This window comes from Vipera ursinii (genome assembly GCF_947247035.1).
Source record: "Vipera ursinii genome assembly, chromosome: 10".
NCBI lineage: Eukaryota > Metazoa > Chordata > Lepidosauria > Squamata > Viperidae > Vipera > Vipera ursinii.
In genome coordinates, this window is record NC_139520.1 from 1,201,161 (window position 1) to 1,223,354 (window position 22,194).

A 22,194-nucleotide genomic window follows, 5' to 3' on the forward strand; every position below is an offset into this window, starting at 1 on the left:
TCCTGCCATCATCCCCCGGCCTGTGTTTGTCCTCTTGGGCCCGTTTCCTAGCCTGGTAGGGGGAGTTGCAAGAAGCTGCGCAGAAACTTTGAAGGGCTGGAAGGTTCCTGCCTGCATTACTTGGGGCTCTGGTGCCCCCATGCCCTCGTTTAAGCGCTGTGGTGGGGGTGCGAATGCTGCTGGCCCACCCCAGCCAGCACTCCTCCCCAAGAAGGCTGCTAGGAGGGCGGATCAGCACCATACCGTCCCCTGTAGTGGAAGCCCAGCTGTTGGCTTCAGAGAACCTAGACTAGAGCCATTCTTGGAACAGATCTCCCCTTCCCTCTAACCAGGGGCTCCTGCTGCTCCCCACTCTGAGGCCCTCAAGGGGCTGCCTGCTGGGGCCAATGCTCTGATACCCAGGCAGTAGAGGGCAGAGGAGAGCCTAAGGCTGGACTCTGGGGAACTTTCCATACAAGCCCCTCAGGCTTGCAAGCTTGTGCCTGGCCTACTAAACAGCTTCTGTCCAAGCGGCTAGAATCAACTGCAGCTCTAGCATCTGCTGGAGCTGCAGCTGGCTCAGCACTTGAGTTACAGATCAACTTCCAATCACAAGGCGAGATGGGTGGCTTTTCCCATCCCCACAAGTTGCCAGAAGCTAAGATTCGCTGGGGATAAATGCTGGGCACACCAAACAGAACTCCAATGCCCACCACTGGAGCCCTTCAGTGGTAAACGCCCAAGCTGTGCCCTGCTTACCTCCAGGCTCTGGGAGACAGGCGAGGGCCAGTTCTGTTGCTACAAGTAACCAAAGGGGACTGCTTGTGAAAGACGGATTGGAGCTACTCTAAAATGGCATCTCTAACAAACAGGAAGGCTTGGATTGAAAGCTGCTGCTTCCTGCTTTAACTTTGTAATGGAATTGGGAGATGGGCAGACAAGGAAACGGAAGCCACAAGAAGCGGCAAAAACAGTGGCTGGCGAGTGATACAATGGTGGATGGCCACAGCTCCCCGAACAAAGATGGCGGCCAAGGGAAGGCATCGGGGACTCTCAGCAAGACACCTCCATGGTGTGGTTGATCTGGCCCATAGCTTCGCTGCTTTCGGAGTGGGTGCAGGCTCTGGGACGGCTACCATCCACTGAACTGGCACTGGTGAGGGAGGCTGTGCGTGAGCGGGCTAGGCGCGTCATGCTGGCCGAGGGCACTGCAGAGAGGCAGAACAAGGGTCACTGAGGCAGCTGGGCAGAGATTAACTCAGGCACTTGAGAAGAGACCAGGAAAGCCGCATTCTGCCCTGCCTCGTTTGGAGCATGCTGGGATTTCGCTCAGTATGGTGGAATGGGACAATTTGCTACAGCCAGCTCACCCCAGCCGACTTGCCACAGGGCAACTCACCACAGGACAACTCATCACGGGAGAATGCCAGAGGTGAGGGGAACCTCCTCTACCTCCGCCTCCGCATTTTTTTTCCTTAGTCCAAGCTACAGAGGAGGAGGTTCCCCTCACCTCCAGCATTCTCCCATTACATTACATTAGATTGATGTAACTAATACCAGAAATTGTCCCACATCAAGTCAAGCAAGGTGGCTGGATTGAGCTGGCAGGGGCAAGCCAGCGGCGGTGAGTTGTCCTAGACCAGGGGTAGGCAACCTTGGCTCTTTTATGACTTGTGGACTTCAACTCACAGAATTGAGTTTGCTGGCTCAGGAATTCTAGGAGTTGAAGTCCACAAGTCATACAAAAGCCAAGGTTGCCTTCCCCTGTCCTAGACCCTCAGTATGGATCCCAGCATCTGTCCAGTTGCCTGTTTTGGAAGGTGAGCCTTTCTGGCAAACTCTGGCCCTACAACCTGAGCTGGACTTTTGAGCACTCATAAATACTGGGGGGGCTGAGTCTCTTGCCATTGGCCAGGCTGGCTTTGACTGCCAAGAGGAAGGGCACCAGGCTGTTTCTCCCCAAATGGTGGCAGCTTGGGGTGCAGGGCCTCAGCTGACAGAACGTTTCCGATATCTGGAACCAAACGGGCCCCTCTGTGGCTCATCTCACTCCAGGCGCTAAGGAGGGGCCATAGGATGTCCCCCATGTCTCTTCATGGCAGCAAAATGGAGAGGAACATCCACCTCTCGAGAGGACAAGGGGCCCTGTACTCCTCTATTTATTCCCAGCCAATGGCCCTGCAAAATTAATGACCATCAACCCCTGGAGAGCTGTTGCTTATCAGGTTGGAAATGGGGTCCCTTGGATGCCTCCCCTCTTGACTTGGCCATCTTTGTGGGAACTGTTAGGAAACCCCCACAGCCGGTCCCGTGCAGAAGCCACAGCGAGCAGGACACACTCCACTTGCAGGCAGTGTGCCACACAGGAGGGGGCATATGCAGCAAGTAAGAAGGGAGCAGATCCTGTAGGGCTACTCGTACCTGATCCTCCACTCAGTCGCCGGTCCTTCAGGTACGCCACTGAAAAAAAGGTGGAGGGTTGAACAGGAGGTGAGACAACTCTGGAGAAGGGGTGAGAGGACAGGCACCTTCAAGATGTGCTTGAGTCCTGGCCAAACTGGGCCACTGGACAAGGGGCAGGCAGTAACTCAGGCTGAACCAAGGAAACACTTTAGGCACTCTGGGCATTGTGCATCTGGATGCCCAGGTTGGCCTGCTGTCTTGTTTCCCAGTGGTCAGCAGACATGCGGAAAGTGCCTATCAGAAGGTGTCCCCCACCAAAGAAGCCCACCCTCCTTGGGAAAAGGGGCTGGGGGAGCCTGCTGGGAAACTGTGGGACTCCTGAGACCCTTTCAAGAAAGCTGGGTAGGAGGCCAAGCCCCATTGGGCAGGAGGGGGCATCTCTGCTTTGTTTCAGCATTCCAGCATGGATAGAGGTGGGAGGGGTCATTTGGCTCCTGTTACCTCAACCTCCCCAGTTTGTCCCAATGTGGCTGCTGTGGGCACAGGGACCAATGCTCCTTCTTGCTCAGCTGATGGAGCAACTGAGCAGGGCCAGGCAACCCTGACCCTGCTCAGTTTGGTCGCCCACTTTGGGGGTCTACTTGAAAGAGGAGAGGGGCACTTGGCCCCATTTCCTGTCCCTTCAAAGCAGGTATTGGAGACCAAACACCCTCCAAGCTGGACCCAGCTGTAGGGGCTGCTGTTCCATGCAATTTGGCAAATGGAGGATGGTACCCACAGCTCTGATTCAACAGGTCTTGGCCTGCTTTGGGGCCAACCATGAGCCCCTCTGCAGCCAGGCCAGCAGCCTCCTTTCCCACAAGCTGACCCAAAGCCCAAGCGGCCTCACCATAGCCCATTCCTTGCAGGAAGTACTTGAACGCCTCAGTCAGTTTCCCAGGCTGGTAAGAAAACAAAGGACAGCCACTTGTATAGCTTCTCCTCCTTGTGCAGGGAGTTGGACTAGAAGACCTCCAAGGTCGCTTCCAACTCTGTTATTCTGTTAAATAAACTTTTGGGACATTTCATATTCAAATCCAGTTTGTGAATTTAAATTCTATTTGAATTCCACCACCAGTGGTACAAATTCTCCATCAAAACCAAAGAGGGAAGAAAAAAAACATGAAATGTTCAAAGTCAACAGAGCTTTTTCTGAACTCAGAGAAGTTGAGAGGAGGGCCTCTGACCATAGCCCACTTCCCAGGGGGCCTGCCTGGCCCACCAGGAAGCCAGACCGGGGGAGGTGGGCTTGGTTCTGACCCAGCTACAGGCAGGCTACTGTAAGTGGGAGAGCTTACCTGAGTCACCTGGGGAAGCCCTCCGGAATCGGCCATCTAAGAGGAAAGCACAGGTTGTGTCTGGGCAGGCTCCTCCTGCACTCGAGAACGTCCCCCCAGCCCACCCCCAGACTGGCCCTGGCTGCCCTGCCCTAAGGGTGGCTGCCCAGACGCTTCTTCCACTGTTCTTCAGGGAAGCGCTTGGATGTGGATGCTTGCGCTGATGGAAAGGCACTTCGGACGCGATGATTTTCTGCCCCTATCAAAATTATTGGGGGGGACCAAGGTCTGGAAAGATGGAATTGGTCTCCAAGCCCCAGCGGAGGGGCACCAAAGGTTATAGAGACCCTACATGAAAAGCCCTCTTACGGACTCTCTGGATGGGGCTAAAAACTCCAAGCCTAAAGCAGCTTCAGGCAAAGGATGCTAAGGGCTGTAGTCCAGCGGCATTTCCCCTCCCCCCCCCAAATACACATTTAAAAGAAGCAGGAGTGTACAGCTGCCCTCCCTTTCTTCCTTCCTCGGTGGTCCAAGAGTGGAAGGCGTTTTGGATGAAAGGGAAGCCGTTTGTCCTGTGCCTCACACATTGAGCACCGACATTGAGCACCGACAACAGCTGGAAACTGTTGTCCAGGCAATATGGACACAATTATGGAGCAAAGAACTCCGCTTCTACATTCAGATAAGTGGGAGGAGGTGCTAGTCAGGAACAGTTAATGGAAGGAGAGACCTTAGTGCTTTGCATCTGTGCCACAGCGCTAGCAAAACCCACTCTTTGCACTGCATGCACAGGGGCCAACGGGCACATTCCTTAAAATTTGGCATGCCTAAGCGTGTCTTCTGTGTGCAATCCTCCCCATGCCTTTGCTTGGATTGAGGTTGTGAGGGAAAAGATCACACTGGACGCTGGATTTGTAAGATCCTGCAGGGAGGATGCAGGTAACTGCTCGGTAACTGAGCAGAAGATCACTGCTACCATCAGAGGGGAGAAGAAGATCCAGGACCTGGATCCAGGACCTGGTAAGGGCTGGAATGTGCCGGTCTGCCAACTCACCTTCAGGAAAGTGGTAGTGGTTGGGTCCAGCCTGGAGTTGCATTCAACCTGCAAAGAGCAAAGCTCCCGCTAACACCAGGAGTGGAGGGCCACGTGGCCTAAGCTCTTTCCCCTGGCAGGCGCCCATACAACAGCAGGAACCCCCCCTTCAGTTAAATCCCAGCAAACCCTACATGCATCTTCTTGTTCTGCAACTGGAGAAAATAATTTTTAAGCAAAAGGAAGCAACTGGTGACAGGATTCCTAAATATGAATTCTCACATCCTGGATATGGCGGCCAACCTTATATCAAAGCAGGGACTGCGCCCATTCAGTATCTATTCTGCTCTGTTCCATCAGTAGCCTAATGGAACTTCCACCTCTACCCCTAAAAGGTTGGATTGTCTTGGAACAAACATGGAAGTGCAAGTTTGAGGCAGCTGCCAGCCACTTGCCGGGAAGTCACCCAAGAAAGGAGGACCGGCTGCTCCAGGCCTTCTACAGCCTTTCTTAAATGGATTCAAGTGGGCCAGGCTACCATTTCTTGGCAGCGCGCTTCAGATGCAGTGATCCCATGACCATAATTTCAGTCCACCCGATCTGGAGGTCACCAGAGGGGAAGTTGGGGGCCAAAACTATTCCAAAGAAGTCAAAACACAGCACACCAGATGCACTCCGAGCATAATGGCAGCATTTGCTACCAGTTGCCCTTCTGGCGGCTGGGGCTGAGAAATGGCCCTCTTCCTCTCTGGGCCTTGCAAAGGTTAAAGCGAGCTGACAGCCAAGAGCAGGCAGCCCTTCAGCCCGGCTGGGCTGGCAGCTCCACTCACCACACCATCTTCTGCAGGGGCATTGTCGCCCACCACCAGCATCACAGGGCAGCTGCGAACCCAAGGGGAGAAATGCAGTCAGCAGAACAGCCTCCCTCCTGGCCACCACCATCCCGCTGTCTTGCTGGGACTTACCGGAGCGTCTTTGCATTGGGTGCACTACCAGGGCGGTTAATCTCCAGATCTCTGCGGCTGAGAGAAACAGTGATTTCAGGGAGCCATTCAAGAGCATGGTGAGGCAAGGTCTTTGCCTGGCTTTTGACACAGCCAAGCTGGGCTCCCTTGGCAACTGGGAGCTTCCAAGGCCCAGTTCCTCTCCCCAAGAGGAACCTCCTTTCAATGCAGACCCAGCCTCACTTTTTAATGGAGCTGTCTTTTTACTCAAGTTTATGCGGTCCATCCCAGTTCTAATGTGGTATTGCAACTGCCTGTCCTCCTTGCTGACAGTTTTTCAATTATTTCACTGGCTTATTCTGGTTTAACTGTTCACCCTGAGACTTTGGCTATAGAATGACTCAAAAGCCCAAGCAAACTAATATTCCAAGGAACACAGCTATTTTTTTTTTTAGAAAAATGCAGGTGAGAGCAACTGATTAAGAGAAGCAGCGAGATAGTGTAGCAGAAACCTTTTAAAATGTAAGACAGTTCACTGTACAGCAGTATCAGAGGCAACCTCCCACAAATTCAGGGTGCCACCACAGAAAAGCCCCCTCCCCTTAGTGTTGCCATCTCAGGTTCCAAGATTATCTGGGGCCCCTCTGCTTGCCAAGGGCCCCCAATGCCAAGACAGATGTGTCACAAACCACCTGTGTGTAATCTCTGAAATGGGGAGAAACACAAACTTTCCAGGTGGCAAGAACCTGATCTGGACACTGCTTTCCTGGTGCACAAACTTAACTTGCTGAGGGGCACAGCAGCCAAGCTTGCTAGTTCTGGTTTCTACACACAGGATGAAGGTACAATGTCATGAAGAAAGCGATTGCCATGATGTGGAAATTAGAGCCCCTTTTCCCCACTGCTTTTCAGAACGGGCTCTGCCGCCGTCCAAAGGCGCTCTGGGTCATAAGCAGCTTGAGGGAGGGGCTGCTTTACCTGTTGTACATACTCCAGAAGAGCTGCAGGTTGAACTGGTTCACCGTGCTGGCAATTTGTTGGCGATAGCTCTGCACCAGCTCCATGTTACTGGCCAATTCCTCCTGTGGGTGTGGAGATGACAGGCAAAGGCAGGCCTGGCAAACAGCCCACGCCTGCTCGTGGAAGTGGTAGACAACACCCTCCCCTGCCCCCCCCCCCGGCCCAGCTCACACTTAGGGGCCAAGGCTCTCTACACTTCTGCCAAGTCAGACCTCACTAAGGCAGTAGCTGATTGCTGGCTGATTATGAAGGAGGGAGAACTTGCCTGGGTGTGTGTGCACTGGACATAGCAAGGGGCTCTTGCACTGCCAGTTAATAGACAAGCTAGAGGTTTTGACTGCCAGTTAATTTTGGCCAGTTAATTTTTGGCTAGAGGTTTTATCTGCCCACTAGAAGTTCAGAGATCTACCTGCATTGAAGGTGGCACCTCCTCCTACTCAGCATGAAATGCAACCCAACTATTCAGATGAGATATGCCTGCCAGCCACCCCTGGCCCAATTTCCAGGGTTAGAACAACCCCTTTCTGTGGCATGCGATGTCAGGGAAAACCAGTGGCGAAACAACTTGGTGTTCCCATTACCATCTCTGCATGTGTGAATAAGCCTTTTAAAGCAGCTTCTACAACTGTCTTGTGATGGCTGTCAGTGTTGTGAGTAGCCACCCCTAGGAGGGGAAGGGATTCCCTGCCGTGCACTATAACCATTCTCATGGCCTATAAACATTCTCATCTGCCATTACTTTGTCTTACCTGGCTGAACAGGTGAGACAGCACCATGTCAGATAATGTGCTGGTCAGGCCAGAGAGCTGAAAGATAGAAATAAGATGTCAAGGGACACAGCATTGCTTTCCTAGTCCCAGTGCAAAGCCAGCCAGATGCTTTGTCTGAGTAGCTTCAGACAAAGGCTCAAGGGCAAGGGCCCCCTTCTTTGCCAAGACCCAGCCTTTGAGTATCAAGTTAGGCTTGATAGGTTCCATTCCTCCTATGTGTATTTTAGGAGAAGCCATACTAGTCTACTACCTCTTACTATATTCAACAGCACAGCATCTCCAATAGAGTCAAGTTTTTGGGTTCTATAATCTCCCAAGATTTGAAATGGACACCTAACATTAGAACGATTATTTTAAAAGCACAACAAAAAATGTTCTTCCTGCATCAACTTAGAAAGTTCAGACTGGCCAAAGAGCTGTTGATGCAATTCTACAGAGGAATAATTGAATCTGTCATTTGTACTTCTATAATTGTCTGGTTTGATTCAGCAACTAAACAGGACAGGTACAAATTCCAAGGGATAGTTAAACCTGCAGAAAAAACAATTGCAATCAGCCTGCCTGAGAAAATAACTACAAACACCTCACATCCTAGACATAAGCTGTTTCAACTCTTTCCCTTGGGACACCACTATAGGACACTGCATCCCAAAACAACTAGACACAGAGACAGCCTCTTGCCTCATGCCATCACTCTGCTGAACACCTAATTCTCATAGTACAAGTCTCATGTCTAAGTTTATTTTCCCATGTGTGCATTATTATCCTTCCCATCTTCTCTACTACTCCTAATAAGTTGATGCAGGAAGAACATTTTTTGTATCATTATTATTACTCTGTTGCTTTGCATGTACACCGGAGACAAATTCCACGTGTATCTAATCACATTTGGCCAAAAAAAAGCTATGCTATTCTATTTCTATTTCTATTCTTTGCCCAACCTGATCTCTGGCAGATGTGCCAGACTGCCACTTCTCCAGATGTTCTACACCCCTGCCCTCAGGAGATCTCTGCTCTTCAGCCCTTCTCACAGAGCCATCTCTTCAGTCTGGAAAAATTCTACCCAACCCACCCTGGAAGCCTACCTTGCTGGCAGCCCAGTCAATCCAGCCTTTGCCATTTGGGTCAATATTGATCAGAACGAGGCCTTCCACCAGATCTGGGAAGATCAGCTACAGCAAAACAGATACAGAGTTTATTCTGGCTAACATTTGCAAGCATCCAAAGACAAGGGAATATGGGGGAAAAAACCTGCAAGCTGCATTCATACAGCATGCATAAGCAGTTCTAGAGGCTATATTCGGATAATGCGCAAAATTAGGGCTGTGCAAAGCATTTGAAACGCATGTTGTAAAGAGCAGTCTTTCATCTGAAGCTCTTTCTGCAGGCTTTGGAAGCATTTTCTAGCTGTCTGTTTCAGTTTTTTCTACTTCTCCACAAGAAAGGCTTTGTGTCACACACACACACACACGGGTGTCTGAGCGATGGAGACAGCCCTTGAAGCAGCTGCAGGACCCTTGCAAAAACTGCAGTTGCCTTACCCCTTAAGGGCGGGGCTCCTTCCACAGTAACAGGCTTTGCAAAACCCCTTTTCAAAGGGAAAGCCCTAGTTCTTATTCAAAGTTAGAATATTAAAGAAGTTTTGCTTGTTATTTGAGAAGACTTCCAAGAGCCTCCTGGAAGTTATGAATTTTGAAAAATGTGGTCCCAGAGATCAGGGTCAAGCCAAAGGAAATCAAGCACAGAAGTGGCCCCACTCTTGCAGAAGGGAAAGAGGAAATATGGGACCACATGATGGTCCCAGAGCTGCCCATAAGGGAGAGGGAGTACTCTAGGGAGCTTACAAAATAAGCTCAAATAAAAAAAAACTACAAAAAAGACAGAATCAGCAATAATATACTTGGTGCATAGTGGGAAAGAAACACTAAGCAAAGACATCATCAGGGAAGTGGCTCATTGGAATAACTGAATATCTGCTGGGCCAGTGGTGGCAGCCACTGGCTGGACTGGATCCAGTTTAGCACAAGCTGGCTGGTTGCAGGCACTGGATGTAGTGGCCAGTCTCAACCCTAATGATAACCTCAGCCCAACCTCTTTTTTTTTTGATATAGGCACGGTGGGTAGAGCTGAATGCATCTTGGCAACTTTCAAAAATTCCTTGTCTGACATCATTTTCAAGGGGTTCTGGCTTTCAGGTGAATTAGTCCAGGCCCTGATAAAAGCCAAAAAGTGTCAAGCTATGAAGACCTCTTGCATTGGAACTGCCATGCTGCTTCTAGCTTGCCAACAGTTGGGGGGGGGGACTTTTGGAATGCACAGGTGATTTCTATCAGAGTGAGAGTCAAGGTCACTGAAGAGATGTTTTGGCAAACAGAGACTTTCTTCTCATAACCGTTGGAAGGCTAATTGGACAATGTGACCTGAACTGTCAGAGGGGAAGGAAGGTTTTACTCTTTTAATTATCTTTTTCCCGCCATATGCCTCTGGTGAGTTTACTTCATTGGATTTTTCAGCCAGAACCTTGACAGCTAAATAAATGTCCACCGGATTGGGCTACATGAATTCTACTCTAGAAGATGCCAAAAGAGAGGGTTCCTTCTCCAAATGCATACAGGCTCCTCCCTCCCTCCCTCCCGGATTCCCCCATCTTGCACACGGACCAGGCTGAGCACTTACGGCAAACTTGGTAAGAACATAGGCACCTGCTCCGACTCCAATTCCAATCACATACTTGAACCTATGAAAAGGGAAGCGTCAGATAATTCTTGGCATCACTTCCTTGCCTCACTCCCTGCCAGTTCCCAAGGCTCAGTTTATGGCCAACTAGAATTGGGGTCAACCAGATTGGCTTACAGTATGAATGGTTCCACATGATCCTATACAAATGGTTGGTTAAGCAAGGAATACCTGGATTACTTTTTAAGAAGTTCCAAAACATGGTCTCTCCATAACAATTTTGTTAGGCTAAGCAGGAAAAGGACCACTTTTGAAATCATCCAGTGAAGTTATGCTGGGACAGAGTACGATGTGAGCTTTGATCAGCCTAAAACCTTCAACCACTAGGTCCCCAACTGAAGCTTTATTAAATATCAGTTGGTTGCCTCCTCCTGGTTTCATGGTCTTCTTCCTAAATATTTTCAAGCAAGGCTCTTCAACTGTTTCATCACTTGCTCAAAAGGGCCAAACTCTGCACTTTGGAAAGAAGCCCTGTCAGCCATCTCCAAAGCAGGAAACTAATTAAGTAGAAGTAGCACATTTCAGCTGAGAGCAAAACACCAGTTTTGTCCGATGCTCAAAAGCACCAGGAGATGGTGAGTTCTGGTCCTACCTCAAGAACAAAATTAGCTGGATGATCTTGGGCAAATCACTTTTTCTTAGCCCTAGCCCTTAGCAATGGCAGTCCACTTCCAAGAATGTGCCAAGAAAACTGCAGCAGTACCCCTGTCCATGTAATCACCAGGAGGCAGGATTGACAAGACGGTGAAAAAGTCTCTCCTTCCTGTATGGCAATGTGAGCCCCCAAACAACTTGATGACACCCCATGCTCACCCAAAATGTTGGACCACACTGGGCAACATGGCAGCTAACTGATCCATGGACGGGTACTGATACCTATAGAAACAGAGCAAGCAAGAAGTCCAGAGAGATTCAATCTTATCTATCTGTCTGTCTGTCTGTCTGTCTGTCTGTCTATCCATCCATCCATCCATCCATTGTATATTTATATTTCATATGGCATAACAGAATACAGCATTAATACATAAAAATTCACAAAAACAGCATATAAAATGTGTATCAAAAGATAAAACATCAAAGCAATGAATTATTTCAAAAACATACAGTATGGGTGATAAATAAAATTATGAACAGAATTAAATTACATATAAGCAGTTATAGAAGTGGCTAAACCTATGCCCTGTTATCTAGATCATTTAACCATTGGACAGCACTGCCCTCGAGGTGATGTATTTCATGCAGGGATCCAGAGAACCTTCCGAGGGGGCATTCCATCGCAATATAATGTTTTCAGGACATTTCAGCAACCACCGTCAGGATTCTCAGCCAGTGCCCATCTTATCCTGGTGTGGGAGAATCTTCCAGGAAAAAAACCAGGGGCCAGCCCAAGCCCCGCCGTCCCTTCTGTGGGAAGCTGCTCCTCCCAGTCAGCCTGGGATTCCCAACTGGGGCAGCTCCAGAGGAGCGGGATTCTTGCACTCCCTAGACTTGCCATTTTGGATCTATCCCCAACAAAATTCACATTTACCTGGATTACCTCACAGGTTAATTCATCCCTGTGTCATTTTTTTTAACATGATGTGCATACCATCAGGTTCAAAGTCACAGTAGCAGTTTGTGATAAAGATTATCTTATGAAAAAAAGCACCTTACCACCATTTAGGGCTACTGGACTCACACACACACACGCACCACCGTGACTAAGGGAGTACTTATGGCCTTCATCTAAGTCCTCTCTGAGCCACATAACAGGGACTTTGAGGCAGATTTAGTATCCAGAACAGGCCTGGCAAGGAACCATCAGGGACACAATCACACACCTTGCCATCTAAGAGGGCACAGCTTACCCCTGGAAGATGCTTACCCCTGGGGAAACTGGGACGCCCCAGTCTGCTGCCCGGGCGCATCCACATGGCACACCACAAAGTGCTTCGTGATCTCTAGCATTTCCTCAGAGTTGAAGAGAGTGTTGAAGCAGAGCTTGTCTACAAGAAATGGAAAGAAAATCAGGGCTAGAAAACTAAATCAAATGATACTCCTTCGACAATGAACTCAAGTGTTGACTCCTCTTCCAGGCAGGAAGAGGCCTCGTTCCCTGTCTTTAGCCCAGAATTCTTGGTCCAAGTATGTCTCTTGTTAATCCAACACTAAAGCTTTTTAGGACTGCTGAAACTGCTGCTGCTTTCCATACAGAATTTCTATGGTTGTCCCAAAGGTGTTTTTTTCAAAAGGCAGCTGGACTTCCTTTGTTTTGCTTGCAGATGCTTTGTTTCTCATCCCAGAAGCTTCTTCAGTCAGATGTCAGAACTGAAGAAGCTTCTTGGATGAGAAACTAAAGGTCTTCAAGCAAAACAAAGGAAGTCCAGCTGCCTTTTGAAAAAAGCACTTTTGGGTTCCACGCAGAATAAAAGTTGAACAAAAATTATGATTATTTACTAATGCCTTTTCTAACCATTTACAATTCAGCTACAATCTCTTCCAAGATGACTCGAGCCCTTCCTGTTGGTGGATTCAGCCCATTCTGGTGCTTCCTGCAGGGAGGCCAGGCAACAATTGGCAACCTTCTCAGGGCAAGTGGAGAGAATCTGGCAAGCCAGCCAATCCACTCTGCTCAATGGAGATTCTGCCCCAGCCAAAGAATGGCCGCTCAGCCTGAAGTAACTTTGACTGGCTGGCATCTCTCCCATTACTTGTACTTGTCTGCACAGGTCTCCCATGTGGAAAGTGGCTGATATAATCCTGGGCCAAAAAAGAAGAGAGCTAGACGGTTCCTGCAAAAGAGCCCCTTCATACACTCATACTCAATTAATTGGTCAAGCAATTTCAAAGTATTTTTGAATGGGTAAACTTAGCATTGATACAGAATAGCACACAAGTTTAAAACAAGCAGCATGGGCAATTCCTCCTCCTCCTCTTCCCCCCCTTCTTCTTCCCTTCTTCTCTTCTTCCCAACATCCCACCCCAGCTGGGCAGGATTTCCTGAGTTTCAAGACACAAGGATCTAGGAAACCTCCCCAAGCTTCACCCTTGACTCTATAAGCCAGAAAAAACATAGATGATTTGGCCAAGGAAAGTGGCACCTAGCCTCTCTGTCTTGGGGGGAAGTGAGTGGATTCTGGGGAGAAATCTTCAGAGGCTGAATGCCTACGGCTTTGATCCCAATGATCCCATTTCGCCTTCCCCCTCTCCCACTTCCAAGGTAAACACCACCTTCAACCCCAAACAGGTGACAAGCTTTGAAGTGGTAGAATCCATGCCACTTATCTCTCCCTCCTATCCAGCTCAGTCATCCATTTCCCCCATCCATCTATTGGCTCCTCCAATAAATCCCGAACGAACTGGTCTGCTGCCACCAGGTTGAGGGGGCAATCAGTGGAATGGTCCAACTTGCATTTACTGGAGGGAGCAAGGGGTGGATCCTCTAGTCTAAAAGGCTAGACCTCTATTTTTGAGTGCAGTAATTGCATGGGAGGCCCACCATGCCTCAGGGCTGTAGCTCCCCCAGTTCTGTGTGATTTAATTCCTGAAGACAATTTGGGTCTTCCCATGTCTGCCAGCAGGAACATGTTTTGAGAAGACCTGCTTTTTTTAACTCTCCCTTCTTGTTCATTGGCAGATCAGGAATCAGTTAATGCTAATTAATATAATAATATAATTAATAATATAATTAATTAATATAATATAATAATATAATATAATATAATAATATAATATAATTAATTAATATAATTAATATAATAGTAAATAGCTGTAATGTATATGCTAAATGAGGACCCAGATTGTTGGGGGCAATAAGCTGACTTTGTAATAATGCCGCTTGGGGTGTGTGTGAAAGCCCTAATAAGCAGGCATATACATAGAATGAAGGCTATTGCTAAGCTTGTAAGCCGCCCTGAGTCTTCGGAGAAGGGCGGGATATAAAATGGAATTAAATAAATAAATAAATAAATAAACAATAATCATAAACGGTATCAGTAGGTCAATACATATCATTCTCCTTACTAATATATATTCAAAATAGGATATCACATTCATTTCTCACTAGTTTATTTTCCTAACCATTGGTAACATTTATCCCATGTTTTAAAATAAATTGAATCCTCTTTCTCTTTGATCTCTAAGGTTAATCTATCCATTTCTGCACACTCTAAAATTTTCTTAATTAAAATCTCTTCAGTTGGTAGGTTTTCATTTTTCCAGTATTGGGCAAATACTATTCTCGCTGCTGTCAATACATGCAATATTAAAATATTCATTCTCCTTCTCAAACCTAACTCCTAATATTAATAAAAAAAACAACAAAACAGTTCTGGTTTAGAACCTATCTGTATTTATTTATTTATTTATTTATTTATTTATTTATTTATTTATTTATTTATTTGATTTGTATACCGCCCTTCTCCCTAAGGACTCAGGGCGGTGAACAGTGACATAAATGTCAAAATGCACAAATACAGAAAATTGAAAATAAATTAAGCCCTACTGCCCAAATGTAGAAGATAAATTAAAACCACAATTAAAATTAAACCCCTCAGACCAGACCGTATTGCTTAAATAGATATGTTTTTAGATCGCGTCGGAAGGAGCGAAGGTCGGGAGCCATCCGGAGCTCAACCAGTAAATGGTTCCATAGGTCAGGCGCGCCCACAGAGAACGCTCTCCCCCTGGGAGCCACCAAGCGGCATTCTCCGAACGGTGGCACCCTTAGGAGGCCCTCTCTGTGGGAGCGTACCGGGCGGAGGGAAGTTGATGCTGGCAGCAGGTGATTCCCAAGGTACTCCGGACCCATGCCATGTAGGGCTTTGAAAACCATTACAAGCACCTTGAATCTCACCCGGAGGATAACTGGGAGCCAATGCAGCTCACGGAGTAGAGGTGTAACATGGGAGTATCGGGAGGCTCCCAATACAACACTCGCAGCAAATTTTAGTCATCTTAAGCCACCAGGTAGTAAGTACCCGGCCTTTGTTTACATTATTCAAAGCATTATTGAACATTTTGGCTAATCTTTCTGGTGTCATATGCCATCTATAAAACATTTTATACAAATTTTCTTTATATGAAACTGCTTTAGTCAACTTAATATTTCTACCCCATAATTTTTGCCAGTCTTTCAATTCTATAGAATAACCAAAGTTTTTTGCCCATGTTATCACTGTTTCTTTTACTTGTTCTTCTTCCATCTTCAAGTTTAGCAGAAATCTGTAGTTTCTTAATCAGGTTTTCATCTGTTTTTAATAATATTTGATCAAATTCTGTCTGTTCTTTATAAAATCCCATTGTCTTTGCATCTTTTCTATATCTTGTTTGAATTTGCAAATTTGCCACCATGCTAAGTCAATACCTTGTCGTTGTAAGTCTTGTCTTTCAATTTTCCTTCTTTATCTAAGTATATCTTTGTAAGTAACGATTTTGTCATAGTTAACTAAGTTTGGGTAAGCAAAAGCTTCCAGTGTTGAAAGCCACTCAGGTAGTTTAATATAGATTTTCTGCTTTATTCTTTCCCATTCTGAAAGGAGTACATTCCTTATAAAGTGGTTTTGGAAATATCTATGTATTTTACTTTTCTCCTATGGTAAATAGGAAGGCATGCCAACCAATTTGCAGGTCATGCCCCTCTAGGTACAATAGTCTTTTATTTATCAGCATAATCCATTCTTTAAGCCATGGTAAAATAGCTGCTTGATAATATAGTCTCCAGTCTGGGAGTCCAAATCCTCCACTATTTTTAGCTTCTAGTAACATTTTCACTTTAATTCATGTTTTCTTCCCTTGCCAGATAAATCTCAGTATTGTTGCATTTAGATCATCAAAGAAAACCTTTCCCAATTTTACAGTGATTGTTTGAAATAGGAAGAGTACTTTTGGTAAAATATTCATTTTAACTGTGGCTATTCTTCCTAACAGTGACAGTTGAAGATTTTTCCACTTTCCCAAGTCCAATTTTATTTGTTTCAACAATCTTTCATAATTATCTTTTTAATGTTGCACATCTTGCTGTTAAGTGGATTCCTAGATACTTAACTTTTTTAGTTATTTGTAGGTTTGTCTTTTTTGTAAGTTGAGTTTTCTGTTTGTTAAGTTTTTTGTTAATGCTTTAGTCTTTTCTCTATTTATTTTCAAACCTGCCAGTTCTCCAAACTTTTCTATTTTCTCCAACAATTTAGTAGCTGTTTCAAGTGGCTCCTCCAAGATAAAAACTAAGTCATCTGCAAAGGATTGTAGTTTATATTTTTGTTCTTTTATCTCCAATCCTTTAATTTTTGTGTCTTGATCCAATGTCCTTCTGGTAGCCAAGCACAAACAGCCAGTTTGCAACTCAGACACAACAGAGCCAGATTATGAGAAAACAGGGGTCTGGCCCTCCCTCCCCAACCAGAATTAAAAGTGACCCACTTACGATTGAGCCCCACATCATGGTAAGTCAGGAGAGCCGGGCGGTTCCCTCGGGCGGATCCCCGAAGGACAACGTGCAGCAGTCCGTAGGGTGTTTCGATGTCATGCTCCTGGGGGAGAGAGGAGAGATGGCAGTGCGAGGTTGGCCTGGCCGAAGGGAGCCGGGGTGCTTTTCTGTCCCCTTCTCTAAGCTGAGTCCTCCAAGGAAGGAGGCACAGGGGGAGCCACGGCAGGCCTGACCATCTGAGAGGGCTGCATTCTTTGCTCCAGCTGCCATAGTTCACCTCTGCCAACGTGCATGGTCCCAGCAGGCCTAGACTTACACAACCCAGGCTCTTTGCACACTATGTCATCTCCCCTGGAGGGTTTCCCACAATGTCCAGCTCAAGGAACCAAGGACACAAGAAGTTCCTTCGGAGGAGTTTTTTTTACTGGTACTTGCACAGAAATCTTGCCAGATTTGAGCAGTTGCCTGCATAACTATTAGATCTATTGAGCTTTTTAGTATTTTGCCCTACATCCCCCCAGTCAGAGTCCCTCAGGCGTTGCTCCAGCAAAATAGCCAAGCATTTATATTCCACCCCACCCGCACCCCTTGGATCAGGAATTATGGCTCTGCAGAACCGTCTCTATAACAGCATTCACACAAACGGATTCTCTTGGTTGTGGAGTACACATAGATTGAACCGTCACAACATACACTGAACCATGAACCAGATAAGCAAGGTGGTTGCAACCTGCTCAGCTGTCTTCTGCAAATGCAGCAGCTGCATTTCCACATATTATAAACATAAATCAAAATCTTCACTTTTGCATTTGCAGCAAAACGTTTAATAACATCTCTCAGCCTTCGGTCTCATAATGATTCAGACCAAACTGCTCCCAGGCCCCGTAGCTCACGCCCCGTTTTCTGCCTCAGTGAGGACTTCAAGGACACCGGCAAGGTCTCGCCCAGCTCCACGGCGAAGCCACCGCCCGCAACTGCTGCCGACGCGCATGGTCCCAGCAGGCCTAGACCGCAGATGGAGCGGTCCGTTGGGAAACCCCGTCCCCCCAGCGGCGGCAAAGCTCCCCTTGCCCAGAAGGCCCTTAAGCCTCTCCGACAGGGCGGCCGCCCCTTCCCTCCCGCGGCAACCGGGGAACCACAGCTAGCGGAGCCACGTCGGGGACTCCGCGAGGCGAGGCGAGGCTCAGCTGCCGGCACCTCCGACGGAACCGGGACCCCGCCAAGCTGCGCGGGAAGCCCCGCCTGGAGCGGGCACAGCGGGCGTCGGAAAGCTGCTCCCCCGAGAACGGAGGAGGGGAGCGCGGAGGCGTATCGGGGCAAGACCCAGGGCAGCCCAGCGTCCTGCCCGAGCGGGAGTGCCGGCCGCCGAAGAGGGCGAGGGCCGCGCCTCGCCCCGCTTTCCGCCCCAGCGACCGGCCGCTTCGGGGCACCTACCCCATCCCAGCACTCCGGCATCTCGGGGACTCCGGGGGCGAAGCGGCGCCACGTCCCTCTCCGGCTCTCCGCGCGCAGACCCGCTTCTCTGCAGCCGCGCTGTGCACCTCTGCAGTGGGCTGGCCTCGCTGGGCGCATTTAAGGGTCAGCCGCGCCCCTCCCTCCCTCCCTCCCCGCCCCCCCGCCTCCTATGCTTTGAATTGACCTTACTGGCTCTGCATCAAGGTAGAGCAAAGTGTTCTGTTTTAGGTCCTGGTGCTGTTCAACCTACTTATCTATTAATCAGATGATTAATTGATTATCACATTTCCAGGTGGCACAAAAATCAAGTCAAAGAGGACAGGACCATCTTGATAAACGAGGGCAAAAACCAGCAAGATTAATTGCAGTAGAAGCAAATGTAAATATCTACATTTGATTAGTAAAAGCCAAAGGGAAGCAATAGATTATACAGTGGTTGTGAAAACGATCTGGGTGCCTTGCTGGACTAGAAGTGAATCTGAGCCAACAAAATGAATACTTCTTAGCACCTCCCCCAAAATATCAAATGCTGTCCTAAACTGCATTAAGAACAGTAGCGTTGAAGTCAAGAGAAATACTGTTTGGTATGCTGCATCCAGTTCTAGGCACCAGAATTGAAAAAATCCAAGAAGCAACCAAAATGACAAAAGGCCTGGAAGGAGTTAAAAGGAACAGTTGGAGGTGTTTGTTAGGTTTAGTGTTGAGAAGAGGTGACTGGGAGACAGTATGGCTGTAGTACAGCTGTCTTTCAATATCTGAAGCGTCCTTATGCCAGTCACTTCACAGCAGAAGGCAAGAAAGTGACAAGGCAGCAGACTGGTGGGACCATTCCACAAGGGTGAATGGGAGGAAGAGGCAGATTCTTCCATGTGGAGGGGCTGAAAAAGAGGCAGATGCCAGGGGTGGCATGATAGCTGATCTCCAAGAACCTCTATTGTCTAGTCTCTTGACTTCAAATTATGGTCCAGCTTGTCTGTGAATCAAGCATTTGAATTATTTGTGACATTTCTAACCTAACCAAGAAGGTCATGTGTGCTTTTATGTTTACAACCTGCCTGTGAGTTGAACAAGTTAAGAACCAGCAACCAGCCCAAGGCCCCCTCCACGCCCCTTTCAAAAACTGGAGGTCAGCTCCTCTCAAATGCCCCTTTGGCCACAACTCCATTAAGAGGTCAGATTCTGTCAGGCCATTAAAGAGCCTTGTTAAATGAGGCCCATATGCTAATGTTCGATAATTGGCAGAGGAAAAACAAAAAATGTAACCTAAGGCTAAGCAATTTGCAGGGGACTTCCTAGGACTCCATGGTTACATCTTCAGTTTATCACCATTGTGGGAAGCTGGTAGTCTAATTTTAAAATGAAAAAAAAACCCCACCAAATGTGGCAGATTCTGTTTGAAGACGCCAATTTGACGCCCCCGCTGATCCAAGCGCGCGGGGAGGGAGACAAACGGAGGCCGGTGCCCCCGCTGTCCTTGGTGCTGAAGCCGGGCTGGTCCCACCTGCCGGCCACACCACGCTAGCCTGTGGCCACCAGGGGGCTCCGCGCTCTCTTCCATTAGAATTGGTGACGATCAATTCTCCCCTCACCAGCTCGCTTCATTCCTTGGCTGTTGCAGCAACTTGGCCCAGCTGAGATATTTTGTACTATAAGCACCTCCATTACTAATTACTGGCCATGCTTCCTTGGTGGATGTTTTCATTTGTTGATAGTTGCGAAGTCATGTCCGACCCATTGCAGCCCCATGGACAACATTCCTCCAAGCCTTCCTGTCCTCTACCATCTTCTGGAGTCCACTTAAGCTCGCACCTACTGCTTCAGTGACTTCATCCAGCCCTTCATTCTCTGTCGTCCCCTTCTTCTCTTGCCCTCAATCTTTCTCAGCATTAGTGAGTCCTTCCTTCTCATTAGGTGGCCAAAGTATTTGAGTTTCAACTTCAGGATCTGGCCTTCTAAAGAGCAGTCAGAGTTGATCTCCTCTAGGACTGACTGGTTTGAATATCTTGCAGTCGAAGGGACTCGGAGTCTTCTCCAGCACCATAGTTCAAAGGCCTCAATTCTTTGGCGCTCAGCCTTTCTTATGGTCCAACTTTCACAGCCATACCTTGCAACTGGGAAGATCATAGCCTTGACTATACGCACTTTTGTTGGCAGGGTGATGTCTCTGCTTTTTAGTGTGCTGTCTAGATTTGCCATGGCTTTTGTCCCCAAGAGCAAGCGTCTTTTAATTTCTTGGCTGCAGTCCCCATCTGCGGTGATCTTGGAGGCCAGGAAAATAAAATTTCTTGAGACAAATAAGATAGTCTGGTATTCCCATCTCTTTAAGAACTTGCCACAGTTTGTTGTGATCCACACAATCGAAGGCTTTAGCATAGTCCATGAAGCAGAAGTAGATGGTTTTTTTGGAACTCCCTAGCTTTTTCCATGATCCAGCATATGTTGGCAATTTGATCTCTAGTTCCTCTGCCTCTTTGAAATCCTGCCTGTACTTCTGGTAGTTCTCGATCCACATAGTGCTGGATTCTAGCTTGTAGGTTTTTAAGCATACCTTTACTAGCATGTGAAATGAGTGCAATGGTACGATAGTTTGAACATTCTTTGGCACTGCCTTTCTTTGGAATTGGAATGTAAACTGATCTTTTCCAATCCTGTGGCTACTGTTGAGTTTCCCAAATTTGCTGGCAAATTGAGTATAGCACTTTTACTGCATCGTCTTTTAAGATTTTGAATAGCTCAGCTGGAATACTGTCACCTCCATTAGCTTTGTTTTTGCTCAGCTTTCCTAAGGCCCACTTCACATTCTAGGATGTCTGGCTTGAGGTCAGTGAACACCTGAGCTCGTTCTTGTATAGTTCTTCTGTGTAATTTTTCCACCTCTTCTTAATCTCTTCTGCCTCTGTTAGGTCCCTGCCATTTTGGTCCTTTATCATGCCCATTTTTGCATGAAACGTTCCCTTCATCTCTCCAATCTCTCCCTATTCTATTGTTTTCTTCTATTTCTTTGCACTGTTCATTTAAGAAGGCATTTTTATTTCTTCTACTATTCTCTAGAATTCTGCATTCAATTGGGTGTATCTTTCTTTTTCTCCCTTGCCTTTTGCTTCCCTCTTTTCCTCAGCTATTTGCAAAGCTTCCTCAGACAGCCATTTTGCTTTCTTGCATTTCTTTTTCTTTGGGATGGTTTTAGTTGCTATGTCTTGTTCAATGTTGCGAACCTCCATTCATAGTTCTTCAGGCAGTCTGTCTATCAGATCTAATTCATTAAATCTATTTGTCAACTGTACTGTATATTCAACAGGGATATGATTTAGTTCATACCTGAGTGGCCTAGTGCTTTTCCCTACTTTCTTCAGTTTAAGCCTAAATTTTGCAACATGGTCTGAGCCACAGTCAGCTCCTGGTCTTTTTTTTACTGACTGACATCTTTGGCTGCAGAGCACATAGTCAATCTGATTTCTGTGTTGACTGTCTGGTGATGTCCATGTGTAGAGCTGTCTCTTGGGTTTTTGGAAAAGAGTGTTTGCTATGACCATCGTATTCTCTTGACAAAATTCTGTCAGCCTGTGTCCTGCTTCATTTTGTACTCCAAGGCCAAACTTGCCTGTTATTCTGGTTATCTTTTGGCTTCCTACTTTAACATTCCAATCCCCCATTCCAATCCCCCCATCAATTTTTGGTGTTCTATAAGGTGCTGTAGGGCTTTATAGAACCGGTTAATTTTATCCTCTTCAGCACCGGTGGCTGGGGCATAGACTTGGACTACTGTATCACAGTAGTCCAAGTCTATGCCCCAGCCACCGGTGCTGAAGAGGATAAAATTAACCGGTTCTATAAAGCCCTACAGCACCTTATAGAACACCAAAAATTGATGTCCTTATCATCGTTTGCCTTGGATTCGAACTGAGATCATTCTGTCATTTTGGGGATTGTATCCCAGTATTGCTTTTCCTACTCTTTTATTGACTGTGAAGGCTACTCCATTTCTTCTGAGGGATTCTTGCCCACAGTAGTATACCTGATGGTCATCTGAATTAACTTCACCCATTCCTGTCCATTTTAGTTCGCTGATACCTAAGATGTCGATGTTCAGTCTTGTCATCTCTTGTTTGACCATGTCCAGCTTTCCTTGATTCTT

The 22,194-nt window shown here is 47.2% G+C and overlaps 1 protein-coding gene across 1 annotated transcript; it reads right to left on the reverse strand.

Moving 5' to 3' along the window:
• NDRG4 (NDRG family member 4) lies at positions 1–18,129 on the reverse strand. The gene is made up of 15 exons (XM_083370504.1): positions 18,039–18,129; positions 16,602–16,707; positions 12,066–12,186; positions 11,015–11,077; positions 10,142–10,202; positions 8,551–8,637; positions 7,445–7,501; positions 6,654–6,757; positions 5,697–5,753; positions 5,562–5,613; positions 4,753–4,800; positions 3,720–3,755; positions 3,272–3,323; positions 2,401–2,439; positions 1–1,187 (listed from the first exon to the last, which is right to left on the reverse strand). The coding sequence occupies exons 1-15, from the start codon at positions 18,057–18,059 to the stop codon at positions 1,033–1,035; spliced, it is 1,059 nt and encodes a 352-aa protein (XP_083226630.1). The 5' UTR covers positions 18,060–18,129; the 3' UTR covers positions 1–1,032.
• Between the last annotated feature and the right edge of the window lie 4,065 nt (positions 18,130–22,194).